This window comes from Triturus cristatus, chromosome 8 (genome assembly GCF_964204655.1).
Source record: "Triturus cristatus chromosome 8, aTriCri1.1, whole genome shotgun sequence".
NCBI classification, from domain to species: Eukaryota; Metazoa; Chordata; class Amphibia; order Caudata; family Salamandridae; genus Triturus; species Triturus cristatus.
This window is the reverse complement of record NC_140591.1, coordinates 239,084,425-239,103,212: the sequence shown is the minus strand read 5'-3', so window position 1 is coordinate 239,103,212 and position 18,788 is coordinate 239,084,425. Positions and strand designations below refer to the sequence as shown.

At 43.2% G+C, this 18,788-nt stretch overlaps 1 protein-coding gene across 4 annotated transcripts in view; it reads right to left on the bottom strand.

Annotated features, from left to right (window-relative positions):
* The window catches only part of CNTN5 (contactin 5), a 3,369,946-nt gene that overhangs the window by 1,009,700 nt on the left and 2,341,458 nt on the right, over positions 1–18,788 (bottom strand). For all 4 annotated transcript variants that reach the window (XM_085621430.1, XM_085621433.1, XM_085621431.1 and 1 more), the window contains one exon: positions 8,354–8,449. In XM_085621430.1, coding sequence (XP_085477556.1) covers positions 8,354–8,449 — 96 coding nt within the window. The remainder of the gene's footprint in view (positions 1–8,353; positions 8,450–18,788) is intronic.

Here is an 18,788-nt window from a genome sequence, read left to right as displayed (position 1 = left end):
GGTGTGTCCTTCTTTTGTTCTTCCCTAGGTCAAAAGAATGTTCTGGAGATGGTGCCTCTGGGTGCCACATGTTTGCCTAGCAGCAGCCAGTAGGTAGAGATGACTCCAAGCTCTTCCCTAACCAACGGGGTAAAGGTATCTAGGGCCAACCCTTCCCACTTTTGCAGAAGTTCCTGTTTGCCCTACTGTAAACAATTCCCATATTACACCTTATTCCTGACATCCAACATGGGGAACCCCTTCTCCCCTTGTGCAGAGCCTGTGTGCCTAACCCAAGGAGTGGGCAGGGTAATAAGCAGTCCCTTTGTGGTCACTCAAAACCAGTTTTTAGGGTAGCTTTCCTCCCACTGGGTTTGGTGCTAGCCTGTTTACGGGGACAAAGACTGGGCATTTTTCAGGTGTCACCTGACATTTAGTTGTGGCAGGGCATGCCCTTAGAAGTTAATTAAGTTCCTGGGCCCATCCCAAGTCGTCTTACTGTCAGGGGAGGAAAAACATCCCCACTCCCAGATCATTGTCCTTGTAGCAGTGTTTACACCTACTTAAGGTCAAGAACCTGAGTGACGGCTGCTAGACAGCCAATGTAAGTAAGCCTCCAGGAGCTTCAGGCAGGGAAAGGGTAACTTTCTAACAGTTACGTTTCCTACATAGCTATTACAAATCCAACTTCTCCACTGAATATGGCTTTTAATAAATATTAAATAGAGTGGTTGAGTTATTTTTCTGGCTGATCCCAAACCTGAGAAACAGAAAAAATATTTTAATCTGCACTCTGTCTTTCTCTATTGGATAGCCAGAGCCATACACAGAGAAAATGGTGTTTGTCTCTGCAGGGACATAGTAATATTAAATTATTTACGCCCCATTTTTAAATACTGTGCATGCTACCTTGTGGGCTAGAAGGCCTACATAGAAGTGACTTATTAATATTTAAAAGGAAGGTTTGTTTCCCCCTGCCTAGAGGGTTAATTTGAAAGGCCCGGCTGTAGGGTTAAACTGCGGTAGCCAGGCTAGAATGGTAGGTCTGAAGCCATGTTTTCCTTGTCATACTAATGAATGGCACAATAAGTGCTGCAGTCCACAGATGACACTTAACCTTCTATGTTATAAGTGTAGTTCTTTGCCACATACTATGGCCTTATAAGAAGGTTAAACAAGGCAATCAGGGAATAGCATGATTTCTACATGTTCCAGTATAAAGAGCAAATACACTGGGGGCTTGACAGCAGTGGCCCATTGTGCTGAATAAAAAAACAAACATAAATAACATTCAGTACAAAATGGGGGTGACTGCAAAAAGGGCATTTTCTCACAGATGTTGGGGCACTATCTCACGAATGATGAAGATGATGGAGGTGATGGAGGTCACAATTCTCTAGCTTTTTGGCTCGACACATCTAGCTCGAAATCAAACAGTAGCAAAGGCAAGAGATTCTGAATCCACAAAGAGTTTCTTCAGTAGGGCAGTAGGGCAGCAATCAAACCATGCTTGAATGGCTCTAGGATTTCTTTAAACAGCAGAGAAGCATTGACCAATTTGGTGGTATGCAGGATAGGACGTCATTGACAGAGTTTCAGTATCTTAGTATTGCAGTTCTGTCGCCTTTAGGGAATGAATGATCTTGCATATTACCTTAATTATCTGTGAAGAATTATGTCATGTATGTGAGCTCAGTAATGGCTTCCAGCAAGCTTGTAAACACTCTCTCTCTCTCTCGCTCTCTCTCTCTCTCTCTCTCTCCCAGAACCTGCCACTTGGATTCTAAAAACACTTATCAAATCATTTTATGTATAAGTAAAATTCAGCACCAAAAGTAGTCAGTGTCCACTGCAGACTCAATGTACCGGGACTTTTCACTAGAGAGCCTATGAGCACTCATAGTACTCGCTGCAGACGTTGGGTGCCATGACAAAGTAATTTCCTGTGGTCAATGCAAACTTATTCTCAGTGATGAGGTTCCAACCTTTCATATTTATATGCGGGTTCTACAGTCTAAGAACTGAGGAATTCTTTACCTTTCAAAATGTGTTCTCACAGTTATCATAAGTAGTCCTTCTGTAAAATAATTAAAGTTGCTGCAGAGGGTAAAGATTGACAGCCTCTGTCCTTAGACAAGCCGGTTGCTAAAACTATAGTAAATCAAATAGGTAACACTCTAGTACACCAGTTACTGTGTTTATCAATCTTGAAGCTCGGGTTACTTCACTCCAGTCCATCCTGCACACACTTCAACCCAGACCCTGACTTGGGTAATAGTAAGCTCATGGTGCACCACAAATTGTGTTGTACAAATTTGGCCCATTACTATTGAACCCAGCTAGCCTCTTAAAGAATTTTAACAAATCGACAACCTTACTTAAGTGCTCATCTGCACTCCTCCTCACTTCTGCGACCCTGTCCAGGGCCTCCCCTAGTAGGAGTGAACACATAGGACAGTTTATAGCCCCCGTCTTGCAAACCAGTCCCTTAGCTAATGCTCCCTCCGACATCTTCGACATCATCCAAAACCATGATTTAGACATTCACATTCTCATTGAAACTTGGCTAAATCCTGCCTCCACCCCTTTCCTAGACCTACTAATACCTCCGACTCTCGTCATAATTAGGCTAGACAGAGCACGGAAGCTGGGGGGTGGCCTAGTATGTATTCATAGGAACTCACTCTTGATTTCTCACTTAGAGTCCTCTTCGCCCTACTCCTATGAATACCTTTGTCTCTTCACACTTTATCACCCCCCTGGTGACAGTCTCCCCTTCATCGAGCAACTTATGGAAGTCATCTCGGGCAATGTCGACTCAGCCGTGTCCCAAATCTTCCTGGGTGATTTTAACCTTCAATGGCCCAACCCCAATGACCAAGCGGTAAGTTGCCTTAAAGCATTTTTGATTGAACAAGAACTGATTCAGCACTGTGACCAACCAACTCACAATAAGGGAGAAACTCTAGACCACACTTTCTCAAAAGGGCAGACCATCACATTGGATACCTGTTGCGGGATAGGAGACACAGACGGGAGACCAGATGGGGTCAAAGTAGCTTTTATTGGCCCGAGTACACGCTTGCGTCGTGGGACCAGTCTATAATAGGGCAAAGGTGGCTCTGTTGGCTTCTCGATCCCTCGGCGAGGTCCGCCTACTTCTTATCCACTCCAGCATGGGTCCGTCCGGACAGGAGGAATCGTGGATGGGAAGGGAAAGAAAAAGGTACTAGGCGTGAATGTGGTGCATGGCCATTCAAGGTTGGTAAGGGAGGGGGTTAGTGAGGAGTCACACGGTGCGCAGCACGTCTAAATAAGTGAGGACAGTGCTCAGGGCGGTATCACCGGGATGCGGGGACCTTCACGCTAAGTTCTGGGGCTCTCACTTTTACCCATCCAGCCCGTGAAACGTTCGTGTACCTGCGAAAGCCACGCTCCTCCTGGGGCGTGGCTGGACGACACACGGGAACGTTGGCCTCCTGGCTCCTTTTCGTCTTGCGACCGCTTCGCCTCCACTCCTTCCCTGGATTCCGCCTGGTTCTCTCCGCTCACAAATCGCTCGACTCCTCCGGTGATAGCACACCCGGATATCCGCCTTCCACCCGTCTTTGCAGGCCAAGCCTCTTCGTCGTCATAGCTGGGGGCGTGGCTTTGCAACCAGTCTTCCCAGTTAAAGGAGCAATGTCCTTTTTGCTCGTCCTCGCCATACGGCCGTACTTCCGGGCATGTCCACTCCTCCTGCTGCTGAGAAACAAGAGGGGAAATGATGGTTGTCACAGTCCCCGAGTCATCAGGTGAGTACACCCCGTGTCTGGTCCGACCGCCCTCGTTACAATACCATTACCCCTTGCGATTGGTCTGATCATCACTGCATCCTGTTTTATATAAACAGGGAGGTGTCGTTCAGGAAGGCGCAACCAACTAAATCTAAGATCTGGAAAAGGGACTTCAGATCAATAAACTCAGGTGATCTAGCAGCTTTCAAAAGGGGGGTGCTATTTTTCTGTCAGGTTGCTATAGGGCGCTCTCTTTATAATACGTTAATACGTATAGTATTAGCTAGAAATATATCCAAAACGGTGCTACAGGAGAGGGAAAAAAAACCCTAAACCCTCTAGTAGTGGGCCACAGGCCCTCTGTACAAACAAATCAAAACTGTGCACACGTTAGAATTCTATATGACAAGCGTAATAGCATTAGGTTTGAAACAAATCCATTCAAGTAAGCAACGAAAGACAATCAACGACCACAATGTTCTGATTTCTGTTTTCTGTTTATGACGGGTTCGGTTTTACAGCCAGCCAACACGTGTTTCGTCACGGGGCACAGTAACCCCTGACTTCTTCAGGGCTTAGCTTTCTAAGTCAAACACGTCAGACCTCAAACCCGGTTGTACTTCCGACCCAGTAGGTCCTAGCAAATCAATCGGTCCAAAAGTAAACGGTGAAAACCAGTCAAGGAGGAAGTTAATCCTGACCAGTACGTCGGTCGGGGTTAGACTAAAGTAAATCTCAAGACGAGTACATCACTGAGTCACAACCTGAATCTCCCTGCGTGTGGTTACATCTGTGATCTAGCAGCCCACTGTAAATCTGCCCTCGCCTTCCAAGCAGACCTGATCAATGTTCACTGATTCCTACAACTCGACCATCTCCAACATCATGGACAACTTCGCACCACTCCAACAAAAAAATACCTCAACAAAAATATCCAAACCATGGTACAACGACAACTTAAACACGGAGCTCCACAACCTTAGGGCAGCTGAACGTTCATGGCGATCCAATCCCTCCTGGGAACAACTAAAACTCCTTAGAGATGTTAGAAGCTTTTACAGCAAACAAATCAAGAACGCTAAGGCTGATAACTTCCAACACCAACTTGATCAAGCTGCAAACCACCCCAAGAAACTTTTCGAGTTGGTCAAGCAGCAATCAGTGGCAGGACCAAGCAACTCTGACTCTGGAGGCAGCCCGCCCTTTTGCGATGATCTTGCTGCTTTTTTCACTGAGAAATCAAGGCTCATCACCATTGAACTCGCTACTATAAAAGCGCTGTTGCCATCCCACGGGTATGCACCACCCCCTGACCTCTAAGAAAAGGGTAAACCAAGCAGTCTGAACACCAAGAACAATGCAACATGGGACACCGTACCCCCTTCACTGAAAAAGACATCTACAAGATTCTTTGGAACATCAAGCCTTCTAACCACTTCAGTGACCCGCTGCCACTGGCCATCTTCAAAGAAATCAAGAATGAACTCATCCCCACCTGGACAAGGATTGTAAACGCTTCTCTGTCACAAGGCACAATCCCAGACTGTCTAAAAGCAGCGCTGGTATCACCCATACTAAACAAAACTAACACACAAAAAACTAACCTCAATAATTTCCACCCTATCTCCAACATCCCCACATTAGCCAAACTACTTGAAAAATGCATACAATCCCAACTCGGTGCTCACATAGATAATTTCCAACTCCTAGACCAACATCAATCCGGCTTCCAGAAGGGTCACAGTACCAAATCGGCTCTCACGCACGTTATGGATGACATCTTAAAAATGTTGGACCTAAATGATTCCTGCCTCCTAATACTCCTTGACCTTTCTTCCGCTTTCGACATGGTTAATCATGACAACCTTCTATCCATTTTGAAGATCAGGATGGGTTTCTTGGGTCAGGTGTTACAATGGTTCTCATCCTTCCTTCACCACAGATCACAAAGAATCAAGGCAAACCACTCCCTCTACCAGCCCTCTCCAGTACTCATGGGAGTCCCTCAAGGGTCCGACCTATCTCTTATCCTCTTCAACCTTTTCTTGGAACCACTAGCTAACTCTCTAAATTCCACAAACATCCTCTTCCATATGTACGCGGATGACACCCAACTCTATTTGAAAATCCCATTCCCGGACAACATCAATTCACTCTACTCGACCATAATTACTACGCAAAATTGGTTAACGGAGAACCATCTACTGCTCAACACCTCCAAAACTGAATTCCTTTTTATCTCTCCCCCTAACCACACGCTCGACCCTTGGCTGAATCACCTCACTGCCTCTAACATCATAGACTCGGCCGAATCTCTCGGAATCACCCTGGACAAACACCTGAATATGAAAAATCATATTAGCAATGTCTGTTAGGGAGCTAATCTCTTGATGAGGACTCTCAGAAACATCAAGCCATTCCTTCCACAAAAGGACTTCAAGCAGGTGGTACAAGCACTGGTCCTGCCAAGGCTGGACTACAGCAGCGCTACTCTCTGTGGCCTTCCCAAATACACTCTGGCTCCCCTAAGGGCATCACTGAACGCTGCGGCCAGACTGGTCACTGGTACCAAACGAAGTGAGCAGATATCCCTAATCCTAAAATCTTTTAAATGGTTGCCCTACGAAGCTTGAATTCATTTAAAGATTACCGTTCTAGCGCACAAAGCCCTGCATTTCAAAACTACCTGGTACATAGCGCAAAAGCTTGAATTATCCTGTGGTGGGAGAGCTTCAAGACGCGCTATCACTCTCCTCCTGAAACCACCTATCCTTAGCAAAAAGAGAACCGGTTTCTGAGCCTTTTCCGGCGCTACCACAAGAATTTGAAACTCTCTTCCACCGGAAGTACGCAGAATTTCCTCAACGACTGCTTTCAAACTGGAAGCCAAAAGATTCCTAATTACCAATTTTTTACCTTTACTTGGCCCAGGATCATTTGCTCGAACTCCCACAACCATTATCCTCTCATGTGATGCTGCCCTTCTCTACCGCATTGTGTGTCCCATTTCGTAGCCCGTTCTATTCATGCTTATCGTATTACTCTCCTTGACTCTCTGGTTTGGGAAACAAGCAAGTATTCCTATTGTGCATTCCTACTTAATGTCGATATTGGATCTATGCTCTTCTTTTCCGCAGTGTGTACCCCCTTCGTAGTCTGTTACATTCCCGTTTAGATTCATCTGCTTGGGATTTTTGCGATTATTTGTCTGCACTTATGCATGTATTCCAGTTGTGTAATCTTTTCCTGTTGGCGATATTGGATTCATGTCCTTCCTTTCTTCCTCTTTAAAGCCCTCTGATATCCTTCGGGATCTTGTTCGCGCTATATAAAACTTTATAAATAAATAAAATAATACCCAGCAACTATAGAATACAAGCCACATCGGTCTCCCACAGCAAACAAACAGAGCATAGCAGAAGCTATACGCCCACACTGCTAGAGGTACGCAAAACAACTAGCTGGTCCAACTTTGGTTTTCACGTTAAATTTAACATAACCACTGACACAGAGAACATCCAAACTATGACCCTGTGAGAGATGGCTTTGGGTCTGTAAGTTCATGTGAGATTTACTCTAATTGTAGACCTGACCTGTGTTAGGCATCATTCCTCTTATCTGCTTGATGTGTGCGAGTGAAAGTAGAGCAATTTAACCATAAGCAAATGAGGGCTGCACGCAGTGCTTAATTTGAGCCGGTGGGGCCCACCAACACTCTTGTTTTGGGGATTGTCACTTATTTTTCCTCATCAGACATTAAGTGAGGGCAAGCGAGGCAAAAACACTCAAAGGGGAAAGAAGGAGGAAGAGAAAGACTTACGAAAACGTCAGAAATGGGGAAAGCAGGAACCTGCAAACTGTGATAAAGGGGTCAGGGAGAGTCTGGTAGTGGATACAAAGGCATTAGAGGGATTCAAGAGCACGCAGCCTTGGAATTTGGCACGCTCACATTTAATAACACCTACTGTGGGCTTTTGAGCAGAGTTTTGGGCACCAGCACTCATTACTTTACAAATTAAGCACTGCCCGCAGCAGGTTTCAAGCATGAGCGACATTAAAAAATCAGGGTTAAAAATTACAAAAAATGCTTGTGCCACGTGTAATAGACGGACTTCCCAAGAATATCACAAAGAGATATTCATAATATATTTAATTGCATTCGTGTGTTTTACTGCTCGCATACAGATCAGTCACATGCTATGGTCTTGGGGGTCATGCCATTATACTAGTCTGCAAGTATTTATAGGGCAAAGGGATTTCACTGTTGGAGAATGACTATCAGCCTATCGTGTGCTGCATCTCAAATATATTTCTTTAAACAACAAGCTGGAGAAAAGACTCACAAAGACACCTGAAACCAAATCCCCAACATGTTATGCAATATAATGAAAGGTCCATGCTCAACAACAGTAGGAAAAATTCAAGATAATAAAAGCAGGTTATTCAAGAAACTTTTTCAGAAGTGCAAGTTGTAGTAAGTAATTTGAGTTTCGAATCTTTATGACAGTCTTGATTAATTTTCATATCTCACATATGTCGCATCTCATGCAATGTAAAAAGCATCATCAGCATAAAATACTGACAACAAGTAACTGTACCTGGGGAATGCGACGGCGGCCTGCACATCAGCACAACTCCCTGGCCCTCCCTCACTGAAACTTCGCTTCTTTGAGGGCTACTGAAATTTCCCAAATCTGTAAAACATAATTATTTATTGTTAAATGATGCACACTCTCAATAATACTTTGCTCTATACTGCTATGTATCTGGTCAATTTCCATTTGATCATAAGAATTCCTGGGGATGCAGCATGCCACATTCTTTCAATTTATTCAACAAACTTTTCACTATATGCGAATCTACGAAAAAACAGGAACAGCATCATAACAACATTTTTTAAGATACCATGTTATAGTATAGGAACTTTATATAGCTCTTGTATGATGGTGGTTCTTGGCTCTAAAGTAATCTGACTAAGTCTCTGACCAAAGAGGTTAAAATGCACGGAGGGTGGAGGTTCAACGCGTTGGGCGCAGCTCACTAAGATTTTGCTGTGACTTACTCTTGTAATTGTAACTGTATTTATAAAGCGCTTACTACCCCTGACGAGGCGTCAAAGCCCTTTTCGCTAAGTAGCTCACTACTCCGGTACCCAAAAAGGATTAGTGGTGAATCAGTATACGGAAACAGGATTTCTATGAGCAGTGGACATGTGAGTCTGGTGGTTGGATTGAAAAAGATAATGGAGGGATAGAAGAGGGAAGAGAACTGAAGCTCCTTATCTCAGGCTATCATAGGTGATGCAAGGTTAACACTGGGAATGTCTGGCTTGCCCTAAATCCTTCTCTGTAGGAAGTATAGTATAGCGGTGCAGGTGTATTTATGGACACTCAAAGGGAAGATAAGTTTCGAATGCTGACCCCATTTTCTGGTTGTGAACACAGGACAAGCAGAAAATTCCCTCTGCAGACATCAATTAGATGCTGATGGGAATGCGAACCATATAATGGACAATTCTAATTTCTATGGTATATATTTCCATAAATGCATTTAATTATTTTGTATTAGTTAATGAATTTAATTTGAACTGGCCTAAAATGAATACCTTTTAATGACATCATGGGCCCTCATTAAGATTTGTTTTTTAAACCTAAAGTATTTGGATAGAACTATGCTTGGGGAAAATGAAAATTATGCCAGTATTGATTGATGTAATTTCAGAAAATTTGCGTTATGTTTGCTATGTGAAATTCTCAACATTTCAACATTGCACCACTTCATGTAATTACATGCCGTTCACTATGAAAATTCAAGTTGCTGTAAAAAAAAAATTGCACCAAATTAACGGAAAAAACAGAATGTTCACGGTGCTTTTGGTTTTTGCACTTTTTTTGGTGTAATAATCAAAATCCACATTTGTAAAGCGCGAACAATCACCCGTAGGGGCCTCTAGGCGCTGGGGGCCTTCAGGAAGATTAAGCAAGATATTGCCCAGAGTCACATGGTGCTGGGCTAATCTGCCGCCGGTGATCGAACCGTGATCCCCAGATTCCAGAGTCAGTCGCCCTGGCCGCGGCGCCACACCTCTTCTCAAAGATTCTCAGGACGACACATTTAATGTTAAAATATAACCCTAAATGACAGATTTGCATTCCAAATATTACACTTAATTTTGCAACATTGTACATATTTATTGCAATACAAATTACGGGAATTTCGCTCAATCTAGGCAGAACCTGGAGTCTCCAACTAAATTAATAATCTGAGAATTAAAGGTAATACCACATTGGTTCATTGGGACAAATGCTCCTAGAGAAATTTCCACCCTGAAAAAGGTCCAAACCTGCACAATAATGCTCGGAAATCAGTGCAGCGCAGTAATTACAATTCCCACAGGTGCCCATGGGAATCTCATCCAGAAATGGCCAGGATTACTGCAACCATGAATTATTGGTTTGGTGTCATTAGCCAGTAAAACCCGTGGGAAACGTAAGGGTGTCCTTCATGTAGCTCTGACTAGGGAACAGGAACAACAACCAGCCCTGGCAGATTGCCCTGGGAACTGGGGGGGGGGGTGCTGTCAAAAAGCACCGCTCCCCCTTTAGTTATTGGGGGCGATATTGAAGCACAGCTACAAAACCGGCCACCCGTGACTAAACCGCCCCCAACCGGCCCCTACCTCTCCGGCCCACTGGGGAAATGCCCAGTGCCCTCTACGGCCAGTCAGGTCCAGGCTCTGACCCTTCTGTTCCAATGGTGTGGCGGTTTTGTTTGGTATGATTTTCTAAAGGTGCGCCCTGGTGTTGGTTTAATGTCTATGCTATGACCAGGGACTGCAATTCCCTATTACACAAATTCTAACCTGAACACCATCATTTGATGACATGATTCGGTGTTTAACTCAAACAGAGGGGTACAGTTCAACAAGGGTCTCTAACACAAACTCGCTCAAGTGATGTTCTGATGTGGGCCTTCATTTTTCCGAGATCAGATAATTCTGGTCTCTGAAAATATTTATTTTATTTTTCTATATTGAGAAAGAAGGCCAGTTTGAGTGTAATCTTAAGTTTTTTGCTTTCATTATACTGGATCTACTGAGATATTCTGATGCAGGGAACTGGGCAACTGCTATAAAGTGCCAGTGTGTTTATGATCTGACCCTAAACATGGCAACAGATTTGTTAAACTTGTTTAACTTTTTGTAGAAGTCAGCAACACAATGACACTGCAGAAATAGCAGTTGGGATATAAGAGTTAGCTTTCAGCCAGTCAGTCTTAACAATCTTTATTCAGTCGATAAAAAAAAGAAATACATAGGCATAAAAGCAAAGACATACAAAGCAATAAATCCTGTTTTAAAATACAGAGGATGATTCAAAATACCACATAATAGAAATCTCCATTACTACATGCTTATAAAAATGCTAAAAATACCACAATAAATATACAATTTGATCTTGTTTCACTAATAATCAACGTCCCCCCACACACTTTTAACACCAGAATGATATGCAGTTACTTCCCCGCCATTTTTCTCAGTCTCACAGCCGCGGAGTTGAATTTGTACACCATCAAACAGGTTTATTGAGATGATAGCCACTGTAGTTGTTGCAGAGTAGGCTGACACAACCTAACATGTTGTGCCCTCAAGAATGGTAGTAAAAAGCTTTCCCTAGAAATAACATATAACTTGCAAAAGAAAAAGACATGAAGCGTATTCTGGGCAGAGCTGGAGTCACAAGGACATGGCCTGAACTTGGATTCATGAAAAGCTTTGCTCGGATACGAGATCAGGAAGTGTACCATATAATAATTCTGAACCATATCCAGGGCCACTGGAATTATGTGTCAGGAGAGGGCCAAATTATGCGGCAGGGTTGAGTAAATTATGCTGCAGGGTTGAGTAAATTATGCGGCAAGAAAATGCATGATATGTGGCACATTTAGAACAGTATTACTTCATTATATTGTCATTTCTGCACTTATTAACACTGTCTGGGCATTCATTGTACCTCATTAGTACCAGTTTATCGCCCAAATATAGCAATAAGCAACGGAAAGGTGACCAGTCCTGCATTACAGAGGGCCTCCCACTGAGAGGCAACACATGTAGCTCTATTTTTAGTAACTTTTGAACCATTTGAGCAAGAATTTATTTTTCATCTGCAGATTATGTGGCAGATGATGGATTATGTGGCAAATGCGGCAAATCTAAAATTATGCAAAAATTGCTGTGGCCACACAATCACATAATTCCAGTTGCCCTGACCCTATAAAATAAAATCACTTTGAGTGCTTTCCCAACTCCCTGGCTTGGCTTCACTGCAGGCAACAGGCCAGGAAATCTATATTTAGTGGTTGTTTAGAGAAAGATATAATAGCTTGTGGACTATAAAAAAACATATCTCCCTAGCTAGGAAAACTGATCTTTCATATATCTTAACCACGATATACAGTGAGCATAATCTAAATTTAGACACTCTTTTATAATGTCCTGGTTTAAGGCTGTTTCATCTTTTGCCCACACCGAGTGCCAGAGCTTAAGTGGTGCCAGATTAATTCAGTCTTCTAGGTTTAACAGGCCTAGTTCCATGTGACAAGGGAATGAGGGCAGGGTTTTACGGACTGACATAAGTATTCATCCTATATACTCTGTCACCTTGTATCTGTGCTTACCCCATATAACTGCACTTACTCCATATGCAACTCGTGCAACTACTACTGCTCACCATATACTTCCTGTATATACTGTGGCTATGCTTTCACCCCATATGTAACTTGCGCAACTGCTAATGTTCACCATATACTACATGCATGCTATGGCTATGTATCTGTGCTTACTACATGTGAATGTATATACCCCATATGTAACTCTTGTAACTTTTATTTTGACATCTGTGTAAAGTGCTCTGAGACCCTTGGGTCGAGTTCGCGTTACACAAAACTCTATAAATAACATAAATGTCTTCTGACAAACATGTTTTCAGTTGCCTGAAGGGGGCAGTGTCACAATAACCCCACACCCCTGCGCCATATACCATAGCAAGCAACACCCAGCAATATAGAATTTTCTTATGACATCCATCGGCTTGCACCCGAGCTTCCCAGTAAACCGGAATAGGGCCTCTGTTATTTGATTAAACTGGGTATTCCTGACTTTAATTAAGTGAGACCAGGAACGTTTGTGAGCAAAAGGGATGCCCAGATAATTAAAAGTTGTAACAAAGGCAAGTTTACCATTATTATTATAGCGCGCTCCGTTTTTCAAGACAGTGCGCTCTATAATCATGGTGTGAGATTTAGCAATATTTTCTGCAGGCCCAGATGGCTCATGTAGAAGACAAATCTATTCAACTAGAGTAGTAAGACCACCCCTGTGCAGTACGTCAGGACACAATCATTTGCATATAGCAGAACAGGGAGTTCTCTCAAGCCCAGGGGTGTCTGCTTCGTCCAGATTCAACAAGGTCTCAAGATCATTTATATATAGACAAAAAAGGAACGGGCCAGTACACACCCTTGACGAATGCCTCACTTCATTTTGACCGTGTGCCTGCATGCGGCCTGTCACATCCTAGTGAATTTGCACCAAAAATTAACCACAGCTTCCTCCAATCCCATGGTGAGAATTTTGCACCAGAGCATGTCTCTATCCACCCAATGGAAGGTAGATGTAAGGTTTATAAAAGCTACTGAGAGGCAGCCCTTCTTTGCTTGTGTATATTTACTAATTGTCTACTGCAAATTTAAACACTGCTTTGTCATGCCCAGACCCTTCCTGTGCCCATACTGTATTAGGCACAGGCTACCTGTTTTGGCTACCTAGGCCTCCAAACAGTCCAACAAGATCCTTCCCAAAAACTTGCTTGTGGAATGAAGCAAGAAAATAAGGCAATTATAATGTGAATCTGATCTGTCACCCTTTTTAAAGATGTGAATGATAATATTGGACCAGGATTTAAGTGACTAATGGAACTTCTTAACAGGTTTGTGGTAAGTGGGCCCTAAAGATCGATATTATTACTAAATATGTCCATTTGTACTCCATCCGGTCAGGGAGCCTTATTCATCATACTCTGCTTTACTGCAGCTCTGACCTCCTTTATGGTAAAGGGTAGCAGGCACGAATAGGCAACTTGAAAATCCACTCTTGCAATGCCCTGATCACTATCGCAATCAGAATGGTTGTCATTGAACCTGAAGTGCTCAACACATTTATTGGGAGATATAGTTGATTCCAGGTGTTAGTCTTGGCATCTTTGGTGTGGTTTCCCCTGAAGTTTTGCCTCTACCACCTGTATTTTTGATGCTCTGCTCGATTTCATTTTTGCTGATTTAGATGCTTTGGGCTTTTTGCCACTGCTGATCAGTGTCAAAGTGCAAGTGCTCCCTGTGTGAATCGTTACTACAATTGGTTCTCCCTGATTGGCATATTTGATTTACTAGTAAGTTCCTAGTAAAGTGCACTGAGTGTGCCAGGGCCTGTAAATCAAATGCACTAGTGGGCTTGCAGCACAGATTTTGCCACCTACATGAGTAGCCCTGAAAAGGTATCTCAGACGTGCCACTGCAGTGTCTGTGTGTCATTTTTAACTACCATGTCGACCTGGCAAGTGCACCCACTTGCCAGGCCCTAACCTTCCCTTTTCTTACATGTAAGGCACCCCTATGGCAGGCACAAGGTACCCCCCTGGGCAGGGTGCAGTGTATGTGAATGGTAGGACATGTACTGGTGTGTGTGATATGTCCTGATAGTGAAATTCTGCCAACGTCGTTTTTCACTATTGAAAGACTATCTGGCCCTGTATGTTAGAATGGGAAATGCTTTGTAACAGCTTTCAAGTATAACTTACCATTGGAACAATATAGAGAAATAAAGTTCTGGCGCCCTGAACTCAGAATTTAAAACATATCTTTTAGTAAAGATGTTTTTTAAATAGTGTGTTTGAAAATGCCACTTTTAGAAAGTAGGCATTTTCTTGTTTAGCCATTCTGTGTGCCTCTGCCTGTTCGTGTATAGACTGTCTGGCTTTGGAGTGACAGGGGCTGGGGATGTGCATTCACAGTAGACAGTCACTGGAGGGGTAAGTTGTGCCTGGCCCTTCCTGGGTGACTCAGAGCTGAGCTGAATGGTACTTGGCTGCATATAGTGTAGTCAGAGGAGATTTCCTTGCAGCTGAATAGGGCCTGTCTCCTTTGCATAATGCTGTGTCCACCCCCTGTGGTCATACTGCACCAGTGAGGACAGAACTGGTTTGGACTGGGCTCGGAGACCCTTGCACAAAGAGAACAAAGACATTTTGGGGCACAAGTATTGCAACTGAAACCCCAGAACTTTAGATTACTACTGGACTCAAGGAGAAGAGCTGAAGAGCTGTGAGGAGGAGTACTGCCCCTCTGCTGTGTGGGGTTGTCCTGCAGTTGCTGTTTTTGCCAAGGAAAGGCCAAGGACTGAAATCTTGCAGTGAACCTGCTTGAAGAAGATCTCCAAGGGCCTGTGTGTGCTGGCCTCCTGGTCTCAAGTCTCAGGGACACAATGACTTCACCCCCAGCTCTCCTGAACTCTGCTGCTGAGAGTCCTGACCTGCCAGAAGGTGCCTGTTCCAGTTATGGGCCTCTGGAGGTTGTTCCTGCTGTTTGGAAGCTGGAAGAAAAGAAGAACTGAGGAAATCGACGCATCGCTCTTCTTGTGGCTGTTTTTCAGACACAGTACCGCTGTGAAAGAAGAATCTCCACAAATTACTGCGCCGCTTCTGAAACTGATGCAGTGCCTGTTGCCGCTGCAAGAACCGACGAGGGATTGCGGATGAAGAATCAGATACAGCCACATCGATCACCGATGCATCCTAGATTTCCACGCATCGTACCTGTGTGGCAAGTTTTCCCGATACATCACCCACAGACCAGAACCGTCTTGTAGTCGATGCATCACTTCCCCCTGCAGACCGGATTCGATGCATCACTTCTCCTGCGTGCAGCAGAACTGTCGCATCACCTCCCGATGGTCTCAGGAACTGGCGCATCACTTTGTTTCTCGATGCTTCCCATCTCTGCGGCTGATTGGCCATGTGAATTTTGACACATCTACAGGTACATTGTGAGAAATCATGCATCCATAGTTTTCAATGGACCCATTTAGTTAAAACCTTTGAAAAGTCACATTCTTATTACATGTATGTTGGATTTTTTGTCGTTTTGGTCTTGTCGAGTTTAGATGAAGACACTTTATTTTTCTAAGCTGGTGTGGTGTCCATTTGTGGTGTTATCACTGTATTACTGTGTGTTTTGAGAACAAATACTTTACACATTGCCTTTGGGATAAGTCTGTCTGATTGTCCCAAGGTAGCCAAGGGGTGAGCAGGGGTTATCTAAAGAGTGTATCCTCCATACCCTGACTAGAAGCAAGGGTCCCTATTTGGACAAAGGTACCTACATCTGCCAACTAGAGACCCCCATTTCTAACAGCAGGGAAGTGTTATGACGGTCACTAAAATAAGGAGCTTTGACTGTCTCCCAAAATAGATGGGTATAATTTTTTTATGCCGGCCACATTCAAGTTGTCCCAGGCTCCTTGTCTAATTGTCATCTTCCTTTTCAGAATAGATTGCCTATAGTTCCATCTACATAACCCTACCTCCTCTCTGTCTCCCAGTACCTGCTTCAAAAGGGGGTGTAAGTACTTTGTGAGCAGCGGAACACACATTGTCAAACCATCTTTTGGACCTGTCTTGCATAGTCGTTACATCTATCCTCAAGAAACCTTTGATGGTATGGCAAATCCTATTGAAAGCTTGCAAAATTTGTGAGGGATCCAGCTTCTCATCCAAACAGTCTGACTGCTGCTTCCTATTTTTCTCAACAAGGTCTTCTGGCAAGTGCTGTATATCCACCACGGCCAATTTAGGACGGAGTCTATTGCTTTTAGTTAAAACAATTGGAGCAATAGCAGCTTGACAGTGGTGCTCGATCTTTCCCAGTTCCAAGGAAATTACTAGAGGATTATGATCATTGTGGCCATTCTGTCATATCCGAAAGTTAGTGACCTTATGCTTGCGATGCATTGGAAGAGCAATGAAATAAATAAGACTACCCTGTCCTCTGTCCATAAAGGTAATATGGCCATATGATGGTATTGAAATGAGATCAAGGACAAGCGAATACATTGTCAAGATAGAATTAAAAACATCCTCACAAAATATGTGTTCAAAGTGCAATGGTGTATCGTTATCAATGCTAGCAAGTCCACATATCAAATTGCTAAATGTGTGCACAACCTGCAATTAAAGTCACTCCCATATCACAATGTATTCCTTGTCTGGGTCCTTCAGGACCTTTCTAAGGCACAGGTTAAGGGAAAGAGCAATCTCTGTGTTACTGGCCACATGATCATCTCCTTGATCTTGTACTGTAACATGATCATTTGAAAGTGTGGTGAGTCAAGGTACATTTTGTATGTGTCCCAGGCTAGTGTAGTAGATAGAAGCGTAAGCAATCCACCACTATGGTAATCGCACCCTCCACCCCCTGACTGGACGGCTGAAGTGTGGATGAAAACAAAACCAAAACAAAACAAAACCATCAATATGTACTATATCACATAATCACGTCTCCTATAGACATATCACATAAAAATCTTTAAATACGTCGAGCCAGTTAGCTGTCACACGTTGACAGCTGTATTGATTTATACAACCCACGAGTTATTTTACAAGTTCAAGCAAGGCTACAGCAAGTACATGACAAAGAAAACCATTTTAACTTACACAAAAGTCTACTTTCGGGCATTTACTAAGTCACTTATAAGTAGTACTTTCAATACTGAGAAACCTATGCGCATAATAGCCAAAAGTAAGACATGCTTAATATTTAGACTGGCAGGTCCATGCAGTGAACAGGTAAAAAAAATAAAACACTCCTTTTTTTAAGTGCACAATGAACGGTAGTATCTTTCTCATGGTAAACATCACTAAATCATCTATTTTCTCAATTGTTCCATAAATCAATCAGACAAACAAATTAGCAAATTGCTATGTATATCAAGAATTGCATTGGGTACTTTTTTGGTTAAACGTGTTGCAATGATGACTTTATGTAAAGTAGTTTTCTCTGCCAGACTGCATCGAAATTAATTAATTAATTCAGTTCTGCTGGGTTCTCTTCCTGTTTTTTGCAAATGTTAACTCTTTCATGAAGAATGGAAATCCCTTCCTGCAAAAAGAAAATAGAGCTTGTGCCTTCTGACGGAAAGGGCGGGAAGAGTAATTACTGGCTAAGTATCTTGGCATACAGAATAGGAACACCTAAGTAGATGAAAAAGATCCATTCCGGAGCAGCATGTTTATTATATAGTGCTATCGTATACATGTGAAGGAGCTCTGCTCTCAGCCAACCTTACTCATCTTTTCTGGAATATTTCCCTTATTTACATAGTACAGCACCTATGAAAAATGGTGGGCCCCACATACACTGACCCAGGGGTCTTCTATTTTGAAGGACCCTTAGTGTAAGGCTTCATTGAACAGTTCGTTAGAAAACAGCAGGGAGTGCTAAAAAAAAGTAAGTTAATTTAGGCAATTACATTTTCTTAGGATGGGTCGAGGTGTCACCAATCACTCAATAACATGCCCTATAAGAAAATCTGTCCCCCACTAGCTCATCTCAACACTACTGAACTTAGAAGACACCTAAGGAAGAAGTTAGTAGATGCCTACTTAATATATTTAGCCTGCATGGAGATTGACTGAGGGAAAGAGTACTCTTCTTCTTTTACCCTCGCCATGGAAAGTACTTCCACGAGTCAGCTCATATGGGATTTACAACCTGAGAGAGAGAAAAGCCTGAAGAGCAAGGCTCCTCTGTTGAAGAAGTGGCTGGCCCGCCTGAAATCGACTGCGGCTGTGGCGTGGTAGGATTAACAAGTCGTGAGGCAGGTCTGCTTAGATAGGGTTTTATTGAACTGAAGACACGTTTGTGCCGACTTGTTAGTCTTTCTGTGGAAAACCGGGTGGGATCCGTCTTACTGGCTGCTTTTCG